The 22,739-nt window shown below is 39.1% G+C and overlaps 1 protein-coding gene across 1 annotated transcript in view; it reads right to left on the bottom strand.

The window, feature by feature from the left end:
* Pkhd1 (PKHD1 ciliary IPT domain containing fibrocystin/polyductin) overlaps window positions 1–22,739 on the bottom strand; it is a 432,276-nt gene that overhangs the window by 200,348 nt on the left and 209,189 nt on the right. Inside the window, exons 49-51 of the mRNA XM_027938269.2 lie at window positions 22,091–22,286; window positions 11,083–11,148; window positions 2,307–2,435 (exon numbers count right to left, since the gene is read on the bottom strand). Coding sequence (XP_027794070.2) covers window positions 2,307–2,435; window positions 11,083–11,148; window positions 22,091–22,286 — 391 coding nt within the window. The remainder of the gene's footprint in view (window positions 1–2,306; window positions 2,436–11,082; window positions 11,149–22,090; window positions 22,287–22,739) is intronic.

Raw genomic sequence — 22,739 nt, 5'->3', positions numbered from 1 at the left:
TGAGAGAGAGGCAAAACCACAGGCAGGAAGAGGAGCGAGGCTCTGTCCAGAGGAGGTCAAAGCATCAGGAGGCATTCACCAAAAGTCAGAAGGGAAAAAAAAAAAAATCACAGCAGCTCCTGCACAAGCCTCAAAACTGGGCAGCAGGATGGATTCCAGTGCTACCCGGGAGCAGGTCATTTGCTGGCTTTAGAAGAGAGGTTATGTGTGAAGAGGAGAGCACAATGGGCAGAGGTCCAGGATCGGACTCTATGTCCTGTGTCTCTCTTCACTCACCTGCCTTTCCACTTGAAAACTACAAATAATGAACATACTGTGTGCCTTGAAGAGACACTGGCTCTCTTGCTCTCCCCACAGCACTGAAGGGCTAATGAGAAGGTAGCTTACAATTCCAGTGCCCACTGCCCCCTCCCTTGTTCCTTCAGCATAGATTTGTGCTCTTTAAGAGCAGCTTCATGGAGAATTCAGACCCATTTTCTGAGCTAACCATGAACAAAGGGACAGAGGACGACGGGGAACACCAGGGGCTCCCGGGAGCCAGGGCACAGTGGGCACAGGGAGTGCATTGCCAGGCAGGATGGGCGAGATGGCTCATCGCTCAGCACAAAGGCCCCAGAGGACGCTAAAAGCTTGGCAACCTTCAAAAGCTTCTCTTGCTTCCTGCATGGGGTGGGAGAAACAGCTTGCTTAGTGGGAAAAACCATAGCCCAGGGCGAATCCGCTGGCTAGATTCATCAAAGAGATGGCTGAGACAGAACAGATTTTCCTTTTCCGTATAAGATGACTCACAAGCTTGTTTATTCAAAAAGTTACATCCTCCATTGAAGAGAGGTGGATGATGGGGAAGCCGGACGACAATAACTCGAGTTTGTATTGGGCAGTCCACTCCCTCCTGCTCTGCATCCTTCTGTGCGGTTACACAGAGGCATCACCAGGGCCCAGAAGGTGATCAGTGTATTTTGTTTTATTCTGTCTTCATTCTGCCATTGTAAATAGAGCAGACAACATAACTACTTCATTTTATTTTACCCTCAGTCCTTTTAGAAAGAGAAAGTAGTGTTTCAGAATAAAGACTTGGAATCTGACTGTTTGGGTTCAAATTCCTCACTCTGCTGAATTGCAAGCTGTGTGACCTTGAATAAGTAACTTAACTGTCCTGGGCCTCTGTGTCTCTGTCTGCAGAAATGCAAATTGTGATATTATTTCCCTTACAAGGTCTTCCTGAGGGCTAATTTAGTACACAGAGAACAGTTTTTGGTACACTATTAGTGCTTAGTATTTGACATTATTATTATTTCACAGATGGCCAAATTTTCTTCCATGACAGATCTTCTTTTAATTCCTATTACCTTAAGAGGTTCAAATTAAACCATAAATGAAATTAGGTCTTTTGGAGGAAATATAATTATTCTATGAAAAATATTTCCTTCTCAGGCTAGGGAGATTTTCTGGAACTATCTTGAACTTTCTTTTAAGGAAAAAGAATGTTGTAAATAAGGGTGTGTGTTTCTGTTTGTCTTAAGAATTATCTTTCTCCTGTACCTGGGTATATGGGAGACAGTTGGAAGTGGATGAACACATGAATGTATGTACGAATGGACAGATAGATATTTTTATAATTTATTAAACTATTTCTTTTCTATAATTTTGAGAAGTCATGACAATGGAGAGTTTTGTTTTGTTTTTATTTTAACCTCTTTTTTTTTTTTTTTTTTTTTTTTGGTACTGGGGATTGAACTCAGTGGCACATGACTACTGAGCCACATTCCCCAGGCCTAGTTTGTATTTTATGTAGAGACAAGGTCTCACTGAGTTGTTTAGCACCTCACTTTTTGCTGAGGCTAGCTTTGAATTCACGATCCTCCTGCCTCAGCCTCCTGGGCTGCTGGGATTATAGACGTGCACCACCTAAATCCTAAATCCTGTATGTAAAATTCACAAAGGCAAAAATAAGGAGGCATGTATAAGTTGTTCTCCATTTTTCCTTGTGTCTTTCAGACTTAAGAATATTGGAAGCTGTAAATTTGTCCTCTGAAACATTAGAAAGTGATCTAGTTAGCAAATGATTCCCTTCTTTTGGCATGATGATTATTCGTTTCACTTTTAATAAACATAGTCCAGACTGTCTGTTCTGGATTTCACTGCATTGTGAGACTCCTATGTTATCTCAAAGAGGGCTATAAAACAAGTGGTTATTCCTTTCTACTGTATTTACTATGTTGTAAAATGTAAGTAAAACATAATCCCCAATCAGGTTGACTTGGCTCAGTCTGTCTGTGATTAATCTCTTGGGGTGTATCACTCACTGGGTAAAATCAGGACGTCATCCCCCGGGCCTGGTATGGTATGGTTGTGTCCTCCCCATCCCTCTTCAATGTCTTGCCATGTTTCAGGAACTGACCACTTTAAAATTGATTCAGGTGCAGAGGTGGAAGCTAAAAAATAAAGGGAAAAAAAAACCACAGGTAAATTCACTATAAAACTTCCAAATTCTATCCTTGTTTTAGGAATCTGGGGGTATTTTCATCTCCAAAAGTAACCACTTTTTAATACTTCATAAGATTCTTTTCTTAGTTTGTTCTTTTTAATTATACATGACTGTACAGTATATTTTGACATATTGGTATGAACATGGAGTACATTTTATTTCAACCAATTGTGTGGTTGTACATGATGTGGAGATTCACTGTGATTTATTCACATATTAACATAGGAAAGTTAGATCCAATTCATTCTGTCTTTCCTATTCCCTTCTCCTTCCCTTCCCTTCATTCTCCTTTGTCTAATCCACTGAACTTCTATCCCCTCTCCCATTGTGTGTTAACATCCACGTATCAGAGAGAACATTCAAGCCTTATTTTGGGGACCAAGTCACTTAGCATAAGAGATCCATCCATTTTCTGCCAAATATCATAATTTTGTTTGTGACAGAGTAATATTCCATTGTATACATATCCCACATTATTTTTATCCATTCATCTGTTGAAGGGCACCTAGGTTGGTTCTGTAGCTTAGCTATTGTGAATTGAGCTGCTATAAGCATGTCTGTGATATGTCTGTGACCCTATAGTATGCTGATTTTCAGTCCTTTGGGTATATTCTGAGGAATAGGATAAGTGGGTCAAATGGTGATTTCATTCCAAGTTTTCTGAGGAATCAACCTCAATACTGCTTTCCATAGTTGTTGCACCAATTTGCAGTCCCACCAGCAATGTATGAGTGTACCCTTTTCCCCACATCCTTGCCAACATTTGTAGTCTTGTAGTCTTGATTATTGCCATTCTGACTGGAGTGAGATGAAATCTCAGTATAGTTTTAATTTGCATTTCTCTAATTGCTAGAGATGTTGAACATTTTTTCATGTATTTGTTGATTGACTATTTCTTCTTCTGTGAAATATCTATTCCGTTCCTTTGCCCATTTATTGATTAGATCTATTTGGGTTTTGCTGTTGTTGTTGTTGTTGTTGTGTATTAAGTTTTTTGAGTTCTTCATCTATCCTGGAAATTAATGCTTTGAGGTGCAGGTGGCAAAGATTTTCTCTCATTCTATAGACTCACTCTTCACATTCTTGTTTTTTTCCTTTGCTGTGACAAAGCTTTTGAGTTTGATTCCATCCCATTTATTGATTGTTGTTTTATTTCTTGCACTTTAAAAGTCATGTTGAGGAATTCAGTTCCTAAGTCAACATGATGGATTGTTAAGCCTACTTTTTCTTTAGTAGATGTAGGGTTTCTGGTTTAATGCCTAGGTCTTTGACTCACTTTGAATTGAGTTTTGTTCAGGATGAGAAGGACTCACATTCTGCTACATATAAATTTTCAGTTTTCCCAGAACTATTTGTTAAAGAAGTTATCTTTATTCAAATGTATCTTTATGGCACTGTTGTCTAGTATGAGATAACTGTATTTATGTGAGTTTGTCTCTGTGTCTTCTATTCTATCCCTTGGTCTTCATGCCTGTTTTGGTGCTAAGAGCATCCTGTTTTTGTTACTATAGCTCTGCAGTATAATTTAAGGTCTGCTATTGTAATGCCTCCTGCCTCACTTTTCTCATTAAGGATTGCTTTGGCTATTCTGAGTCACTTATTTTTCCAAATGAATTTCATGACCTTTTTTTTTTTTACTTCTATGAAGAATATCATTGGAATTTTAAAAACAATTGCAATAAATCTGTATAACACTTTTAGTAGTATGACTATTTTGGCAATATTAATTCTGCTTATCCAAGAACATGAGAGATCTTTATATCTTCTAAGGTCTTCTTCCATTTTTTTCTTTAGTGTCCTGTAGTTTTCATTGTAAAGGTCTTTCACCTCTTTTGTTAGATTGACTCCCAGTTTTGTTTTTGTTTTTGTTTTTAATGCTTGGAACGAGATAGTTTCTCTAATTTCTCTTTCAGCTGATTCATCATTTAAGATGATGAATTGATTTATGGGTATTAATTTATTTTCCTGCTAATTTGCTGAATTTTTTTATGATTTCTAGAAGCTTTCTGGTGGAGATTGTGGGTCTTCTAAATATAGGATCATGTTATTGGCCAATAGGGATATTTCAAGCTCTTTTCCTATTTGTATCCATTTAATTTATTTCTTTTCCCTAATTGCTCTGGCCAGAGTTTCAAGGATTATGTTGAATAAAAGTGGTGAAAGAGGGCATCCATGTCTTGTTCCAGTTTTTAGAGGGAATGCTTTCAGTTTTTCTACATTTAGAACAATGTTGGCTTTGGGTTTAACATATATGCTTTTACAATGTTGAGGTATTTTCCTACTATCCCTAGTGTTTCTAGTGTTTTGAACATGAATGGATGCTGTTTGTCAGATGCTTTTTCTACATCTATTGATATAATCTTGTGAATCTTGCCTGTATGTCTATTGATGTGGTGAATTACATTTATTGATTTCTATATGTTGAACCAACCTTGAATTCTTGGAATGAAACCCACTCAATCATGGTGCACTATATTTTTAATGTGTTTTGTATATAATTTGACAGTAAAATTTTATTATTAATTTTGCATCTATATTCATCATGGATATTGATACTTTATAAGATTCTATTAAAAATATTTTTCACCTAGAAAATAATTTCTCAATTCTTTTATTATCTCCATTTCTGGGAAAAATATATTCCAATCTTATTAAACATTTGAGTTTTGCTTTATTATAAATATCACATATGCTTATCACAGAGTATTTGGAAAATTTCAATAATGAAAAAATAGTAATTACCTATAATGTCACCACCTCATAGTGATAACTGCTATCAACCCTTCATTGGTGTTTCCTTCTAGAATTTATCTGCATTTTTATATAGTTGAATGATAGCATAACCATTTTTGCTTAGCCATTTTCCTATGCATTTTCTAATGTCTTTAAAATTCCTTGTGAACATAATTTTAATAATTACTAATATTCTCTCATACCAAAATCTATAATTTGTCAGATATGTGGTGCACACCTGTAATCCCAGCATTTTGAGAGACTGAGGCAGAAGGATCATCATTTATTTAAGGCCAGCCTTAGCAACTTAGTGAGACCCTGTCTCAAAATTTAAAAATAAATAAAAGGGGCTGGGGACATAAGTTAGTGGTGGAGCACCCCTGGGTTCAATCCTCAATGCAAAAAAAAAATCTATAATTTACGTTCCATAATGTCACTGATGTCTGACATTTAGGATCTTTCCACTTTTCTTTTAATTGTAAGTAATGGGGTATGATCTATCTCTCTATGTAAATCTGCTAATAGTCCTGATTATCTTCATAAAAAAAACTCCTTAGTACATGACTAAGCCAGTGTGATCTCCTTACAGCTCTTAACACATATCAGTGGCAGGATAGTGATCTGGGCACTTCTCAGGGCAGTAATTTACACAGAGATCATATGTTCCAGTTAGCTCTCTCTGATTCTAACTCTGATGATGAAATGGCATTCAACCATTCCACTGGCATCTCTATGAAAGAATCCAAATGTGAATGTAATAGAGACTTCCAGTATCACACCATGTACAACAGCACAATGAACTGTATCCTCTTGTTCTTTTCTGGAATCACTGGGACAGAGTCAGATGGGCAGAAAGACTATTTCAAAAAGAAAGATGAAAAGCCCTCCTCTTTTGATGAGTGGAGTGAATCCCACCTATTACTGGCTAAATTTGCAAGCACAAATAATGAGCACCTTTCTTCTTAGAACTGCCCTAAAATTGTAAGGATACAAAAAGGACTAAAATATCTCTGGGCTGCTAAGGAGCTAATACCGTCTTGTCATTAAATATTGGGAGAATCAAAACATGCATGTACACAGAGGTGTTTTCTTTAATAGTACCTAACAAAGGAAGGAAGCAAGACTTGGCCAAAAGAAGCTTCCTGAAGGAGCCATAAGTAGCTGAGCAGTATTTCTAAGAACTTAGAAGCTATAGGTGGTCAGGCATGGTGGCACACACCTGTAGCTACTCAGGGGGCTGAGGAAGGAAGTTCAAGGCTAGTCTGTGCCATTTAGCAAGAACTTGTATCAAAATAACATAAATCAAAAGGACTAGGGATGTAGCTCAGGGACAGAACATTTGCCGAGCATATGCAAGGCCCTGTTCAATCCCCAGAAGGGCAGGAAAGAAAGAAAAAGAAGTTACACAGGTAAAAAGATGTTGTGGTTGTAGTAAAGGTATGGGAAAGGGTTTGCACCATAGATGGAGGAAGGAACATAAGCAAAGACAAGAAACAAGAGATCAAGTCAGGGAACCATAGAGACCTAATGTTGCTGAATCACAGAACTAGCAGGAGGTAAATGCTGAGGCAGGAGAAAAGATCAGAGGCCAAAGTGCAAAGGGTAATGAAGGCAGGGAGACCCAGAATTTCCAGAAGTTGATGAATTCTATCAACTTCTATATGAATTGTCCATATAGAGTCCAGAATACCTCTGAAGTCTCCAGGTGAAAAAATATGACAAGCAAGAAGTGTATGAACCTGAATCTGAAAGCTGGGAGACAGCTTTGAGTCAGAGAGAGAGAGAGAGAGAGAGAGAGAGAGAGAGAGAGAGATTTGGCATCATCTACCCAGAGATTGTATTTTATCTCCAATGATGATTGTGGTAGCTCCAGAGGGTTGCAAAGTGAAAAGAGAAAATGTCTGATGTCAGAACCTTGGGGAACATTCAGTTACTATTTTTCTGCCAGCACTCAATTTCCCAGTAGCCATGGTCTAATTAGAACACCAGGATAAGTTGAAAGTATGGAGATTGTGGCCAAGCGGAAATCATAGGCAATTTAATTACCACAAAGTACACCATACACCATGGCATAATGTCTTGGATTAAGCCTCACTCAAAAGAAGTTTTTAAATGTTTTATGAACATCTACCCTCTAATGCCTTCCCAAGCCTTCTTCCAGTTTTCCCTCCTTCTCAGTGTTACAACTGAATATCCAAGTGGGAATCTGATAAGAGAAACTCCTGGGGTGGCCACTAACTCACACAACAATGGCCAGACAGGATGTTTCTAATGCATTTTTAGTGATATTTTAAAGGGGCAATGGCTAGGTTCTTTAAAACTCCATGCCAAACCTCAAATACCCTTTGTTACTTCAACTTTATATCACAGATAGTGGTGATATAAAGTAATATCACTTCTGTCATTTTCAATCAAGCTTATAGGAGGGGTAAAACTATTTTTAATTGAACAAACCAGACCTTCAGGTTGCTATTTTAACTAGGAAATGTTATGTGCAAAGTTGACCATTTTACATACCATCCTGCCTCAAGATTAAAACATGTTTCAGTCCCTTGTTGGGTAATTAGATTTCTAAACAGTTAATACCAGGCTTCTACCCCATATGACTATTATTGATATTGAAAGCTGAAGACAGAAAAAGGAGCCAACAAGAGCAACAGTCAGAGATACAGTGTTCATCTTTCCTTAGAAGCCTAAGAAATAGCAGTCCAGAGGGCAGAAGTGATCTCATTAACAGCAAAGTTCGGGTAAAAGAGGGAATTAGAAGTGACCATTGATAGTATCAGGGCTTGGGTGATCAAGACATGAGTGGCCTCTGTGGAGTGGTGGAGGAGGAGACCATATTGCAGTGAACTGCGGAATGCACTGGAGGGGAAGAAGGAATGATGTTGGGTCAGATCTTCCCAGAAGTTCACTGAAGAGAGGACAGCTTTCAGATTGCAGACTCTCAGTCTGCCTTTCCAGTCACTGAAGAATGAAACTTCTTTTCAAACTGAAGTCCACAAAGTTTGTCAGGACCAGCATTTATAAGAAGGTGTCATTCTGTTTCCCTCTAAAAGTTTGTCACTCAAAAGTAGCCAGATTGGAGATGGTCTCAAGCTTGACATGTGAGTGAAATATTGCCTACCATGCCTTCACTTGCCCCACTTTTTGTGGCTTTGCATCAAAGGGATGCTAGCCTTTCGGGAAGTTTGCAGAAGAGATATCAACTAAAGGAAGATTTCCTTTCCACAATGTTTTGGGTGAGGGGTGTCTGTTTTTCATTGAGAAGCCTTGAACACAAGGAATTAGCAAACAAAAAAATCAACCAGACAGGACAGAGTCGTTATCTGATAGGTAAAGTTCAGCAGATGCTGGAAAGGATAGGCTGGCTTCAAACAAGAAAGGGACTGATTCTCAGAGTCCAGAGGAAAGAATATAAATTTAGGTCTATGGGGAAAGGATTGACAAACTTAGGAAGAGACTGTCTGATGATGTTCTCATGTGATTGTAGACATTATTTGCCAATTAGCCTCCCAACATGACAATGTGGTTGAAGCACAGACTTTTCAGAAATTTCTTCATCTTTCACCAAGTGAAGAGGGAATTGCTTCACTCATCCTTTTCTCTCCTGTCTTGTATACAGTATAGTATGGTGGACATTGAGAGATACCAGTAAAGCTAAAATGTTAGAGAAGCACCAAAGACCTGAATTAGGCTCTTCAAACTCATGGTTCCTCCTTAACCCAAAACAGCCTCCATTCTCACCAAAACCACTAAGCTTTTATATAGCAACTTACACCACCACCACCTTCTCTGCCTTTCTCTGATATTGGCCCATATGTACCCTAGTTTCTGCAGCCCTGAACAGTTCAACAATTTCTTGTCCACAATGCCCTCACAATGACAGCACAATTTTGTACACAAAATAGGCCCTCAATTGACTGAGTGAACTGAGAGGGTCTCTCTGCAAAATATGTCTCCCAAATATTTCATCAGTATTACTTATTTGTATTAAATAATTGAATGGGTTGACATAGAGAACTCCATTATTCATTCTATTTTTTTGTGGCAAAGGATTGTTGATATTGCAATAATTTTATTGTTTTCAATATGACCCTTCCTTCACTAAATAAAATATACTCCCATATTTAAGTTTTGGCATTAGCATATATAACCTATACCATAGGAATCAGGCAGTGTCTTGGACCCATATTATTTGAAATTTCTTCCTAATAAATGATAATATGCTAGTTCTAATTAAACTAGAATTTAGTTTAATTCATAAGTTAATATATGTCCAAAAAAAGTAATTTAAACACATCAGAGGCTGCATGAGATAGCATAAAGAACACTGGACTGAGTTGGGACATGTGAGTTCTTTCTAGGCTCAAACACTAAGATATAACTATGGAAACTGTTTAATCTCCAGACTCCCACACCCTTTGTAAAGTAAAGCAGATTGGATAGGAATACCTATATGGTCCCTTTTCTTATTACAATCCTACTACTTGGGCTAGAGCTTGTGTGGTGTGCATAAGATCCAGGTTCAATCTCCAATACCTTAAAAAAAAAAAAAAACTACTCTATGAAGCATTGACTTCCTATTTACCCAGTGTGTTGTCTTTGACAAAGTGAAACTTCTGAAATGCCTCAGCTGCTGATCACCCAAGCTGTCCTTCCACAGAATCCCTAATACAGAAATCTTCACATGAGGAACTGCATGACATGCTACCCTGACTATAAATGATTGAACTAGAAAAAGGTCAGTCTGGTGTTCTCTTGAATGCTTCCCCAACATATGGCCTCTTCAAAGTAGGGGCTCAGCCAATCCATTAAAATCTCTTAGGGAATTTGAGTATAGGACTTTCAAAGAGATAAGAGTTACAGGGTACCTTTTCTTTGTTACAGTTATTTTGAGGAAATTAGTCACCTGTTTGAGATCCATCCCCAAGTGACAATAAAACCCCATGAGGTCAAAGACGATTCCATCTTGTCCATTATTGAATCCCCCATACCTGATTCAGAGGCATTCAGTAAACACATTTTAAGCCAGCTAAAGGAAAAGAGGGATTAAAAACAGAGGGAATAGAAAATAAAGTACTATAGAAGCTCAGAAAATGTTACAAAAACAATCTCACTTTATACTCTTCATTGCCCAAAAAGCATCGACTAGAAGCCATTAGTTCTTTTAGTTCATAGTTTTAGTCCAATATCTTTGCCTCATTAATTTATTAATTCAAATGAAGGAATTAGACAATTTTCTGATTATTATATATGGGTTGTTCTGACATAACACAAAATGACACTGAAAATCAAGGAAAACTCCACCTCTGAAAAGATTTATCCCTCCTGCAAACATAGTGTTAAACTGACTCAGGGTAAACAAAAATAAACCATGAAATACATTAAACGGTTGTTATGAGACATTCAGATTGTGAGAATTTGGCTTTTTTGAGTTAAAGTTCACAAAATCATCTGACTTTTGGGGAGAGTTTGTTTACCCGTTTTTTCTGAAATTACCAGAAACAATTAAAGTTTAGAGATACCCTGAATTTTTCTTTCCATTTGGAGGGGGCCTAATGGCCCATCTGCAGATCTGGAGTCCTATGTGCACATATGGTCCATAATTTATGAAATGTGCTTATTTACATGTTTTAATTCTTACTTTCTATTGTTTTGACAAATAAATGCACCCTTATATCTTTCTTTGACATGCAGACACATATTTTAGTTATATGGGTAACACAGTAGAGAATTGTCAGGCATAAACACATTAGGGCTGATATTTTCTTGTTTATAAATACAATGAGGAGAAGTTTACAACTACTAGAGGACATTCTTCTGTACCAGGCACTTCCATTCAGTGGGTTGATACTCACCTGAAATAGTTGGGGGCACACTTTCCTTCACTAGGAGAATCACTTGAACTTGACCTTCACCTGCAACTGAATATAAAAAGCCACAACATGGATGTCACACAAGGATCATCTTAATATTAAGGAAATTCATTTGTGAGAAAGATGACTTTACATGTGCTTCCCAGACTAACTAAATTTTCAGAATAAAAATAAATGATGTCCTTGTTAGTTAACCTAAAAATTGATTTCTAATATTTTATTTTGATTGCTTTAATTTGATTTAGCTTAATTACAATGAGTTTCTCCAAGAGAACTAGCAAATAATAGTTGAGGAATGGGGGGACTTTTAGCCATATGTGCTTAGAAAGCCAATGGTGTCCAGTAGGTCAGTCCCCATATCCTATTTTGTCTTCATCATTTTGTAGGCTCACTTTTCAGAATTCATGTGGTTTTTGCCAATATAATTCAGATCACCCATGAAATGTATTTGCTTTACCTTTATCCAAACAAATTGCCCTTTTAATGAAGTCTTTTCCCCCACCCCCTTTTCCTCCCATCTTCCAAACCAACTGAGCACATTTAAAAGACCTGGGGTTCATTAATTTTAAGTGTTCAATAAATTAGTGGAAATAATCAAAAGGCCTGATTCTTTCTGATAATGACAATTTGATGTCAGTATAAACCAGTAGATTAAGCTGGGAACATATGCTCCTTTGCCAAGAGAGGCTGCTATAATTAAATAGTGAATGCATCTACAAGGTGCTCTCACGCCTGATTAATTAGTAATCAGGTGCGCGAACTCCATTTTTCTGGTAACACCTTGTCTCTTATTGGTTAATTACCTTTCTGCCTTATCAGATTTCAGGTGAGCTGACACCTCCCACCACTGGAGGGCCCAATGCTGGGGTCTTGGTCAAACCCCTGCTCTCCATTTTTGTTTCCTTGGGACCCTAAACCCTTTCTTCCATCACAGATGGGATAGACTAGAAATCATTCTTTTTAATGACAAAGCATAATCTTCGGAACATTATAAGGAAAATAATCCTTAAAAAGATTAATGATGAGAGCTCTCCAATTCTTATATTCTTATTTTGATCATTTTCTAATTTAATTTTTTTTCAATAATAAAATGCATGAGTCTTGACTTTCTCTTTGTACTGTCACATCCTGAGACCAGGCATAATGACAACATGCTCTTGATGTGTTCCATTTTTATCACTACTTCCAAGACTTTGCTTATATTGTTCCTTTATCTTCTTGCATATTTTACTCACCTTTGTAACATAAAATAATAATAATAAAGCCACAAATCAACCATCTCATCTCTTTTAATCTGTAAGTTCTGACATATCCACTTTTGTGTACACTGATCTATACATTTTCTAAAAGTTGAAAAGCCCTTCCAATTCTATACTATGACATTTATCCCAAATTTGTTCTCAACTCAATTCCTAGTTATTGATTAGCAACAGTTCATTTAGTATTGCATCAGTAATTAGCTTTGTCTTCATATTTTGTTTCATTTTGTGGTGCTGGGAAACGAACCCAGGGTCTTATACATGCTTAGAAACGAACCCAGGGTCTTATACATGCTTGGCAGGTGCTTCTTCTGAGCTAAACCCACTGGCTCCAAATATTCAAGAGAGGGATTTTTCTTATGTATGTTATGACCCTAAGTAGTTCTGGAAAGGTAGAGACTTCATATTCATGGGCCAATTTAGAAATCTCAAGTTTACAAGGCTCTACTCTGAGTATCCAGTACTCAGAAAAGGAAAAGACAATAATAGACAAGATGGCATCATCAGAAAACATGCAAAGATAGTAACAATGGAATGCCTTTCTTCAAGACGAGGGATTAAATGTTGCCATAGAATCAAACTCTTTTTTAAAAATATTTATTTTTTAGGTGTAGATGGACACAACACAATGCCTTTTATTTTTATGTGGTGCTGAGGATCGAACCAAGGTCATACCCATGCTAGGCGAGCGCTCTACCGCTGAGCCACAATCCCAGCCCCTAGAATCAAACTCTTAAGGAAGGGAAATTAAAAAGAAGTCTAGGAAACATTTGGAAAGAGAAATCAGTTCATTTAAAGATGTTATAAAAAATCACTCTTATTTAATGGTTTCTAAGCAACATAGATTTCAGTACCCTCTTCTTTATGACAGAGCCCGAGGTAAGGGAAGTACTAACAAGTTTTTACAATGATTTATTCAACCTAAAGTAAGTAAAATTATACCTATAAGAGAATAGTTGGGGGAAAGGAAGATTCACAGCTCTTTTTCCCACCACATAGATGAAAAAATTAAAATAGAGGTAAAAGAACCAATGTATCCAAAATCCCTTGAGTGAGAAGGGATTTGGCAAGCAACCTTGAGCTGCAGATCTAATTGCACTGACTTCTGGGACTGAGGAAGCACATCCTCCACACATCTAACATCCATCAGAGGCTGCTCCATTTGTCCTCTGTTCCCTTATGCCTGTACCCAGGTACTATTCCTAGTAAACAGAGGCTTCCTGGTGCAGTGCGTGACAAATGTGGAGCTGTCACTGCGCCCTGTGGATAGCTCCTGCACTGAGTGGCCAGTGATTTTCTTGTCTCTACATATGCACAAATGCCCCCTCACCTCTAGGAGGAACTCTTCCCCAAACAGACATTGAAAAGCTAAAAGGCATATTAAAAATCTATTAGTCATCCTTTAAAGTTAAGTGTCAGAAGGCCATGAAGCAGTTTCAGTATCAAAACAGACAGAGACATTATCAAAAGTAGGAAATCTTGGCAGAGTATGACTTTTTACACCACTGCTCTCTATGTACCTCTGGGGCTGGTTCTGAACCTGTGAACACAGGTTGCAAGAGGAAATCTTCCCAAACACCATTTCCAAGTCAGGAGTGACAAGGGAGAGTGGTGGGGGAAATGTGGAAGGGTCCCTAGCCAAGATTTGAATATTGGCTCTTCCCCTTCCTGGAAAAGGACAAATGACAAGTTAGCTACCATTTGTGAACCTCACACAATTCATCAGAAAATGGGAAAATCATACTATTTACTTTCTAGGGTTGTTGATTAAAAGAAAAAAAAAGTGAGATATTCTATGGAACATGCTTAGTACAGGGCCTGGCACATAGTGAACAATAAACATTAGCTATTATCAACACTACCATTATGGCATGCATGTTATGCTAGGCACCAGTTAACAAGGCTCAAGAAATATGCTTTTACTTTCTTTCCGCTCTTTTTACAGCTGCACCTAATCATGATGAGCTGCACTATTACAGAGTTGTAAGCAACTTAACGAGATCTGCTAGTTTGCTAAGTATTTTGACTCTAAAAGACTGTAAATGTGAAATGTCATTTCCAATTTGAATAAGTATAAAGAGGAATGAAAGTCATTTAAGAATAAAGGTATGGACTTGGGAAGAGTTTTCCCAAGCCTTCCACAAGCCGTGCCATTGTAGGCATGCTTTCTGGGTGCTTCGAATTTCTGATTTTATATTCATAATATGAGAATGGTTAATCTTCCTTGTTTGTAAATGAAGTCCCATGGAGTTGATCCTTCCTAGATTTTAAGAACTGGTTCTCCAAAAGAAGGAAAGCATTTGACTCAATAATTGCCATATTCTTCTGATGAGTACTATATGATCTAAGCTAGCTATAAACACAACCATGTATGAGGAGGAGAAAAATGTGCCAAGAAATGGCACCTGGTAAGAGGAAGGGGAGTTATCCAAGTAGATGCCATGCAAGTGCCTACAGGGTGAGGTGCTGTATCTGGTAAATTTTGTCCCCTCTAGGGTGCTAGGGAAGAAAATAAATAATTCTTCCCTAACAGGTCTCATTCTCTTTTGAAATTTTGGAGGGAGAAATAGTACCTATTTAAAAAGAAAAATGCATGTGGCATCTTAGTTAGCCGCGGACTCCTTCCCTATTTGACTCTTCCCTTCATATCCCAGGTCTCACTTTGATACTTCAGTTTATTCACCTTTTAGAACTCCTCATTGAGTCCACGTTAATCCAATAAGTCAGCCACTGACCACACAATGAAAAGAACGCAGAATAGCAAACTGCAGTTGATTTCTACAAACCGTATCCCACCCTGGCTCATGGCTTTGCTTTCTGCTTCTGTCTGCAGTTGACCCAGGACCCAGCTTTGACTTCTTGACATAGCTGTTGGATCTAGTCCTCTCTCATCTTAGCTTGCCATGTCTGCTCTCTCCACCTCTTCTCCTCAAAACTGCCTCATATACCTGCATTCTCCTGCTGTTTGTCTTGTCCTGCTGGGTGTACTTAAACTCATTCCCCAGAAGCAAACCATTTTTATTTAGTGGCAGAAAAGGCTTGCTTGTCAATTGGTCCCTGGGCAGCTTGATTCATAGGACCAACACTCCTGTTATGAATTCAGCTTCACAGAGACAACCATGAAAGTCACCTTGGCCCTCATAACACATGGTCCTTTAAAGACCTTCGTGGAAATACAATATGACAATCCTGTGATCACCTTAGAGTCTTCTATTAACCCCAATAGCATTCATTCATGAAAGAGTGTAAGTTTTTATGTGTAAAAGAATTTGATCAAGACACCGACAGATATATCTGAATTACCCACGGTCCTGAGAGCTAGCTCAATTAAACCTTCTTAATTAACTCAGAGAACAATAGCAATTGTGGCACTGACTCAGAGGGATGTTTACCACACTTATGTGGAGGCATTCATGACATCTTGAGTTTCCTGCAGACCTACAGAACCACAAACTTCAGGGAGGGACCTAGGAACAAGCATTCTGCCGGCTTGCCCTTAAGATAAATTTTAAAAATACCAATTTAAGGCATTATACAACTTCTCTTGTACCATACTCACACATGGCATGTTCACAAGAGCAGGTGTGCTTAACAAGTGAAGAGAAAGACCCTGATAGAAAAGATCCTTATATAGCCACCTTTTATGAACTCAACCAAAACCTTGCAGACCACCACGTTATATTCCCTAAATATACAACATGTAGTGACCATCTTGATGGCATAAAAAGTTTTGTTTTAGTGGCTATGAATTTTAAGGTATTTAGAAAAAAGAACTAGCCCATTAAATCCATGCTTATATGAATAAGAAGTTAGGTTTTAAAAATAAGGCAGTTATGAATTGGTTTTTGGAAATATTTATTAAATATATGGTAGTATAGGAGTCAAAAGAATGTAACAAAAGTATAACAATGGTGCTTGTATATCTAGTCTAGGAAGCAGAATGTTAGCTAGTAAGTACAGAGTTTTCTTGTAAATGGAAAAAGGGTAGTTACAAAAGCATAGTTTTTTGTTTGTTTGTTTGTTTGTTTGTTTGTTTTTTTAAGTAACATCATAGTAAAAGCAATGTTCCCAGAGTTAAAACACCTGAGTCTGAGTACTGGTTGCACCACCTATAAGCTGTGTGAATAAAAGTTGGCCATTTAGTATTGCAGAGACTTAGTTCCCTAACCTGAAAGATTACTAAAAAGTCCATTAAATTCTGACTTCTAAGTTTCCCTCTCTCAATCTGTCTCTCTTCCCCACCCCCACTTCCTTCCTTCCTTTCTCCCCTCCCCCACATCTTTTCCTTTTGGAGAAGTTGCTTCTAACCAAGAGGCAAAATCCCTTTTCACATCCCCACCTCCTATTCCATTATCTATATTTTTGCTGCAAAGGTTAGTACATTTCCCTCAAGTCAATCCTCTACATTACTGGTAAAGGTCCTTGGGGATCTTTGGGGAATGAGTTTTCTATAAGAATGTAAATTAATTTATTAACTAGAATGCTATAGATTGCCTTAGAGGGCTTCAGCATGGGAATGGCTGCAGAGTTGCAAAAGATTATGATTCCGCTCTGCCTACAAAATCCTCCCAAGAGGTTAGGGGAGCCAGTGGACTCCCGTCTCCTCCTCAGATCCTAACAGAATTCCTTCTCAAGGAATCACACGGGGTCTTCCAGCCGCCCTGAAGAACAGATGAGTCCGGGCATCAGCCAGCGCCCACACTGCTTTGAGAACAGAAAACCTGAACAACAGCCAGGATCCTGAGCCTGGCTTCCAACTCAGGAAAGCTTCTTTAATTTCAGATCCCCCAAGTTAACAGCACATTTTCTGATCCCTCTGTGTGATGTGACTTGAGCTCTTCAAAGCAACTTGGCACAGACAATTAAATCCATCTGTCCTCCTGTCCACGGTGCTCTCACCCTGTAGAGCACAGCCCTGGCTCCTGGACACACAGCCAGCCTTTATCTTGGTGAGGGGGACATTTGGACACGTGGGTTGGCCAGCCTGCCAAGAGAGGGCTTTTTTCAGTCAGATCAGAAGAAGGTAGTGCAGCAGGAGCCTCTGGAGCCTCCCAGGCGGACCTGTTCAGCTGCTGCTTCACACAATATCCCAGCTTCCTCCGCATCTCTGCTGCCTGAGTGGGGGCTGTGTGAACTCAGGAGGGCAACCGTGAATGGTGCAGCATCTGATATGAATTTATCACCGGCTGCTGGTTGGGTGGGGGATAAAGCAAAGGGAAGGGGCTCTGAGTATTTAATGCACCCTGCCACAACCCAACAGTTTGCCCTAAAGAGCCTTTTACCAATATAAAAGGAGAGGGTCAAAAGTAAGTTGACCCCTGACAGAATGTACAATTATTAGAAGAGGGCTGTGTACGAGCAGCTGCTGGAACCCCACTGGCTCCACATCGGGCTTCCAAGAGTCAGAATATGAATAATCAACTCAAGATTGTTTCTCCACCCCTCTCAACCCCCATCCCTACCCCCCAACCTTCACCTCCTGTTTTGGGCAAGTCCTATTATATTTCTACAGGAAGAAGCACAGCCCTCCCCAGCAGCTGCAATAATTGTGCTTCTATTGTGATGAAGACCTCCTCCTGGTCACCCCCCTACAAGTGTCCATTGTGAGTGGAGAGTCAGTGATTATACGCTCCGCCTGATGCTTTGGGGGACCCAGCTGCCTAAGTGCTGACACACGAGTGTGGGGAAGGCTGGGGCGGGGGCTGGTGGAGGTGGAAGCAAGAGGTGGGGGGGAGCTCACGTCTGTGAGATGGGACTCTGACATACCAGACCTTTTGCATAAGTCAAGCCCAGAACAAATGAGGCTTTATCAGGCCCCAGTGATGAGGGGGTCTCATCTCCCTTTGAAGTGGAGCTGAGCATGGGGCCTAGCAGCTTTTCCTCCTTTGGACCAAGCAAACATCCTTCTTTTGATATGCTACATGCTCATTATCTCTGCCCCATTTAATGATTTTTGATTGAAGGGTGGCGGCTGGGATGCCGAGAGGATCGTTAGAGAGGCTCCATACAGCCAAGCCCTTAAGAAAGGCTTTCCTTGTGTCTGGGCCTAAATTTGGAATTTCTTAACAGTGTGCGCTTGTTCTTAGAGGCAGATAAGGGCTGAGCGTGAAATTCTTAATTAAGCAATAAATAGAGAGTGGGTGTCAGCAGATGTAGCCAGTAGCCATGGCAACAGGAATCACATGAGCAAGAGAGCTGAGAGTAGAGGGAGGCCTCGGGCCTGGGCCTGACTGACAGCTGAAGAATCCTACAAAGCTTGTAAACCAGATTAATTAGCTGACTAATTATTTCATAGCGTTAATGTAACTAAAAAATAAAAATAGTTCACCATGAACTGAAACATCCCTGGAAAAAACAGCAGGGAAAGAGGCAGAGGGAACTGGTTCTGTGAGGCAGAGGCATAAGCTGCCAATAAGGGAAACTGTGTGGAGGGAGAAACAGGCTTGCTGGATTTGACTCCCAACTTTGTCAATGAGAAAAGAACACTTTTCTACAGTCACACTCATTCCCAAGCATGGCAGACAAGTAGTATTGGGAAGAGTCATTCTTAACAGTTTATCACATCCAATGTTGCTCCTGCTGCTTCCTAATGCAACCATAGCTCACAAACTCTTAAACTTGTGGCCTCTTGTAAGAAGCTCTTCGAGCAAAATGTTTAGTAGCTTTGGAAAGGCAACCTGAACCAAACTCCTTAAGAGATATTTTTTTCAAATGAATTAAGTTATCTTATTCTACAGATAACAATTGCTTAAGTGGTATTCAAGTTCGGTCATGGAAACAATATACCATTAATGTCATATGATCATGGACCTCAACTCTTTTACAAAACCTAGTAAAAAAAAAAAAAAAAGAAAGAAAAAGAAAAAGACTCAGTGAGACATTGTCTCTAAATAAAATACAAAATAGGGTTGGGGATGTGGCTCAGTGGTCAAGTGTCCCTGAGTTCAATCCCCAGTACCAAAACAAGAAAGAAAGAGAAGGAAAAGAACTGATCACATGCACACCAAAATCAAGATGCACAATGTTGGTAATTTTCTGGGGAAAAAGAAAAAACCTACTAATCTCTTGAGAAAAATGTTAGTAAAGTAATATGGCATGCTTATCATACTATATTTGAGCATTTAATACCACATTTTCAAGACAAGTAAATACTCTTAATCTTGTGGTATAAATGAAGCTAGTAAAGGCATGGAACAATTATAATGCCATGCCCTACATAGAATAGCCAGTCAGTCACTGATTAAAATTGTAAGCCCCAAGTACTGGCTATGAACTTTTCAAAAACCTAGCACTCCATAAGGATGTTGGCTGAACAAAGACAAAACTTGACTTGGTGGAAAAGAGAAATACAAGAGTCAAAACATACATGCAGCACTTTTTTCTTTGTTACTGAGGATCAATGAGAAGTTTTCGTCCATAACCCTGCCTAGCAAACCCCCCCCCCATCCTCTTTGGTCAGTGATCAATGATTATTTAGTGGGCAGCACACTCTAGTGGAGGGATCCATAGCCAGGAGCTAGAATGCCTGGGTTCGGATCTTTTCCATTCTCAGCTGGGTCTAAGATTAATCACATGTGAAGCAGCCCAATAGGGAAAACACAGATAATTGTGACTTTGTAAAAACTTCCTGTCCTGAGGCATGTGCTGAGGTTGCAAGCAAACAATACAAAGAGGGTTCACTTAGAAAGTCAATGAAACGCAGCCATCAGTGAAGTAGCACTAGGAATGAAATAACAGCACAGAGAGGAGCAGCACCCCCAGAACCCGGGAAAAAACAGCAGAGAAAGAGGTGGAGGAGCTCCCTACAATGAAATGAAACTTCTGTGGGTACCATTCCTCCCATGCGTTTCCATTCTAGCACCTGCCCATGTAGACATCGATGTCTTGGCCTAAGGTATTTCATGTAAATTATCTCAGTCCATATTTTAGAGTTATAGAGTCTGGAAAAGACAATTAGGTAAAAGTAGCAATCTAATCAATATATCAAATGTGTGGCCCAAGGACTGGGACTCTACTTCCTGGGGTTTTGTTGGGATACTGTCTACAATAACTACCTCCCTGCCACATGGCACTGGGAAATGCTGACAGTTCTGCAGAAATCATGGTACCTTAACACCACCTCCCTACCAATGTTGTAAATTTATGCAGAGGATATACAAAAATTACATCCAAATCTACACAACCCAATGCAGCTGCAAGGGAACCTCCATGGAGGAGTGGTGCAAGCCTCAGTTCCTCTGGAATCCTCCATCCTCAGTGGGCCAGCCCCGAGATGGGAAGAGAAGTGGCTGTATCATTCATTTGTGCTGCTGAGGGCAGTACCACTGACCATGAGAGCTACTACTGGGAATCCTCTTCAGGGAGCAAGGGTCTCCAGGTTTAAGACACTCTCAACCAACCTTCTGTGACTCCCTGTTCCTTACTCAAAACATAAATAAAGGTAGAGATTTTAGGACATTTTGATACAAATACTTCTTAAATTAATAAAGACTACCTAATGAACTATATTAAAATAGTCACCTATGTCATATGTAAGCACACACAAAAATATACATCTATGCATAAGTACATATGCACACAGGTAAAGATACTTAGACAGATGTGCATTTATACCAAAGAAGTGAACATAAAGTGTGACGGCATGACTTGCTTTAATTCAATTAATAATGCTAGCAAAGGGGGAGAAAATCTGTGGCTGCATCATTTGATTGGTTTTCCTTTGTGTCATAAACATTTGGCTTAAGTGAGTATTCAAATTAGCTTGCAGTTCATGAACAAAACCTGACCAATGGAAAAGACAGCCCCTTCAGAAGTGTGCTAAGTAATAGAAAGAGAGCAATTAAAATTGATTTTTTTCAAGAGTACATAGCAAGTAAATAGTTATAAAGTTAATGGCAACTATTTGCTCTTACTTAATGACTGTATTTGGCTCCAGTGGTAAAACGCTGTCAGCAATCTCTGTCCATCCTGAGTTTTAATAGTTTTAGGTTATATTTATGGATGGATTAAATTAGAAATAAAATGTAAATGGTAAAATTCAGTATAAAGAAAACATGATAGTCCAATTGGCAAGAAACTGAAAAAGCACCAGACTCTCCTCTCTGGTGCAATTAAAACTGAAGAGTCCCAGACCCTGATGTGACATGGGTAGGCATAGGTGGGAAAGACAAGGGGCTGGGACCAAGTGTGGCTTGTGGCAGGGGATATGCCATACTGACAAGGTACCCTGAATTTGACCAGGATTTATTAAGAGCAATCTATGAGAAAGTCATCATTTGAGATAAGTTTTGTCAGATTCTCTTTCTTACAGACCATATAAGAAGTGGTCTTACAGTGAGTTGATGAGGTTGGTACAAGTGGACACCAAGGTTCTCAGAGTGACCAGTGCTGATATTAGGATGGAAAAAGAATGAGACATAAACTCCAGGAAGCCAAAAGAGGTAGACAATCCTGATCTTAACATTGGGATCCTATGAAAAAATGAACAATAAGAAGGTATTGGGAGGATCAGACTTAGAAATAGTACCTGCTTAGTGTCTCCTACTTATTAAGTCTCGGAGCTGGGATTTAAACCCAGGCAATCTGATTTCAGAGCCTACTCATTCAATTATAAATTATACATAGCTGTTCCCTTCAGTGCTTCACATCATAGCACAAAAGTCTAGAATTCAAAAATAAATGGTGGTTTCTGATTCAATGCCCTCAAAATGCTCCCCCAGTTGAATACTTACCCAGATATGTGAGTTGCCTTGATTTTCTGTTGAAGAACCAGTCACAGCCGTGGTCCCGCCCAGGTGATGGCAGAGATGGCAGAGACTGACCCACCTGACTCCCACATCTTATAAGAATATCAGACAGAGGTGGCAAGTCTGTGTGCACCAGCAGTAGGTAATTGCCAGGAGCAAAGTTGTCAAATGTTGCTTCATACTTGAAGTAAAAAAAAAAAAAAAAAAAAAAAAAACACCAAAATAACAATCATTTAGTAAGAACACCCCTTTCTCCCCTAAAAAAAAAAAAAACCCAAGAGTTTAGAACACAGATGGAGTAGTTTAGAAACAAAAACTTCTCTTGTGGGAACTGGGCCTACTTAAATCTATTCCATAAAAAGTTCAAAACTACAAACAAAATTTCATAGCTACAAAACCATAGAACAGGAAGACTGAAAGAAGCCATCAAGTTCATCTTGTTTAAACCACCTCGGTTAGCAAAGAAGAAAACCCTGGCTCAGACAAGTGAATTGACTTGTCTCAGGTCAAACATCTAGAAGAGCCAGGGCCCCATCTAGAATCCCTTCCCAGTTTTCTCTCACAACTTGAAGAGGCAGGCAATGACAGAGTGACATGCATTTGCAACAGTAACAGCAAGCAGTGTTAGAGCAAT

This window comes from Marmota flaviventris, chromosome 6 (genome assembly GCF_047511675.1).
Source record: "Marmota flaviventris isolate mMarFla1 chromosome 6, mMarFla1.hap1, whole genome shotgun sequence".
Lineage (NCBI taxonomy): Eukaryota > Metazoa > Chordata > Mammalia > Rodentia > Sciuridae > Marmota > Marmota flaviventris.
This window is presented reverse-complemented; position numbering and strand designations above follow the sequence as displayed.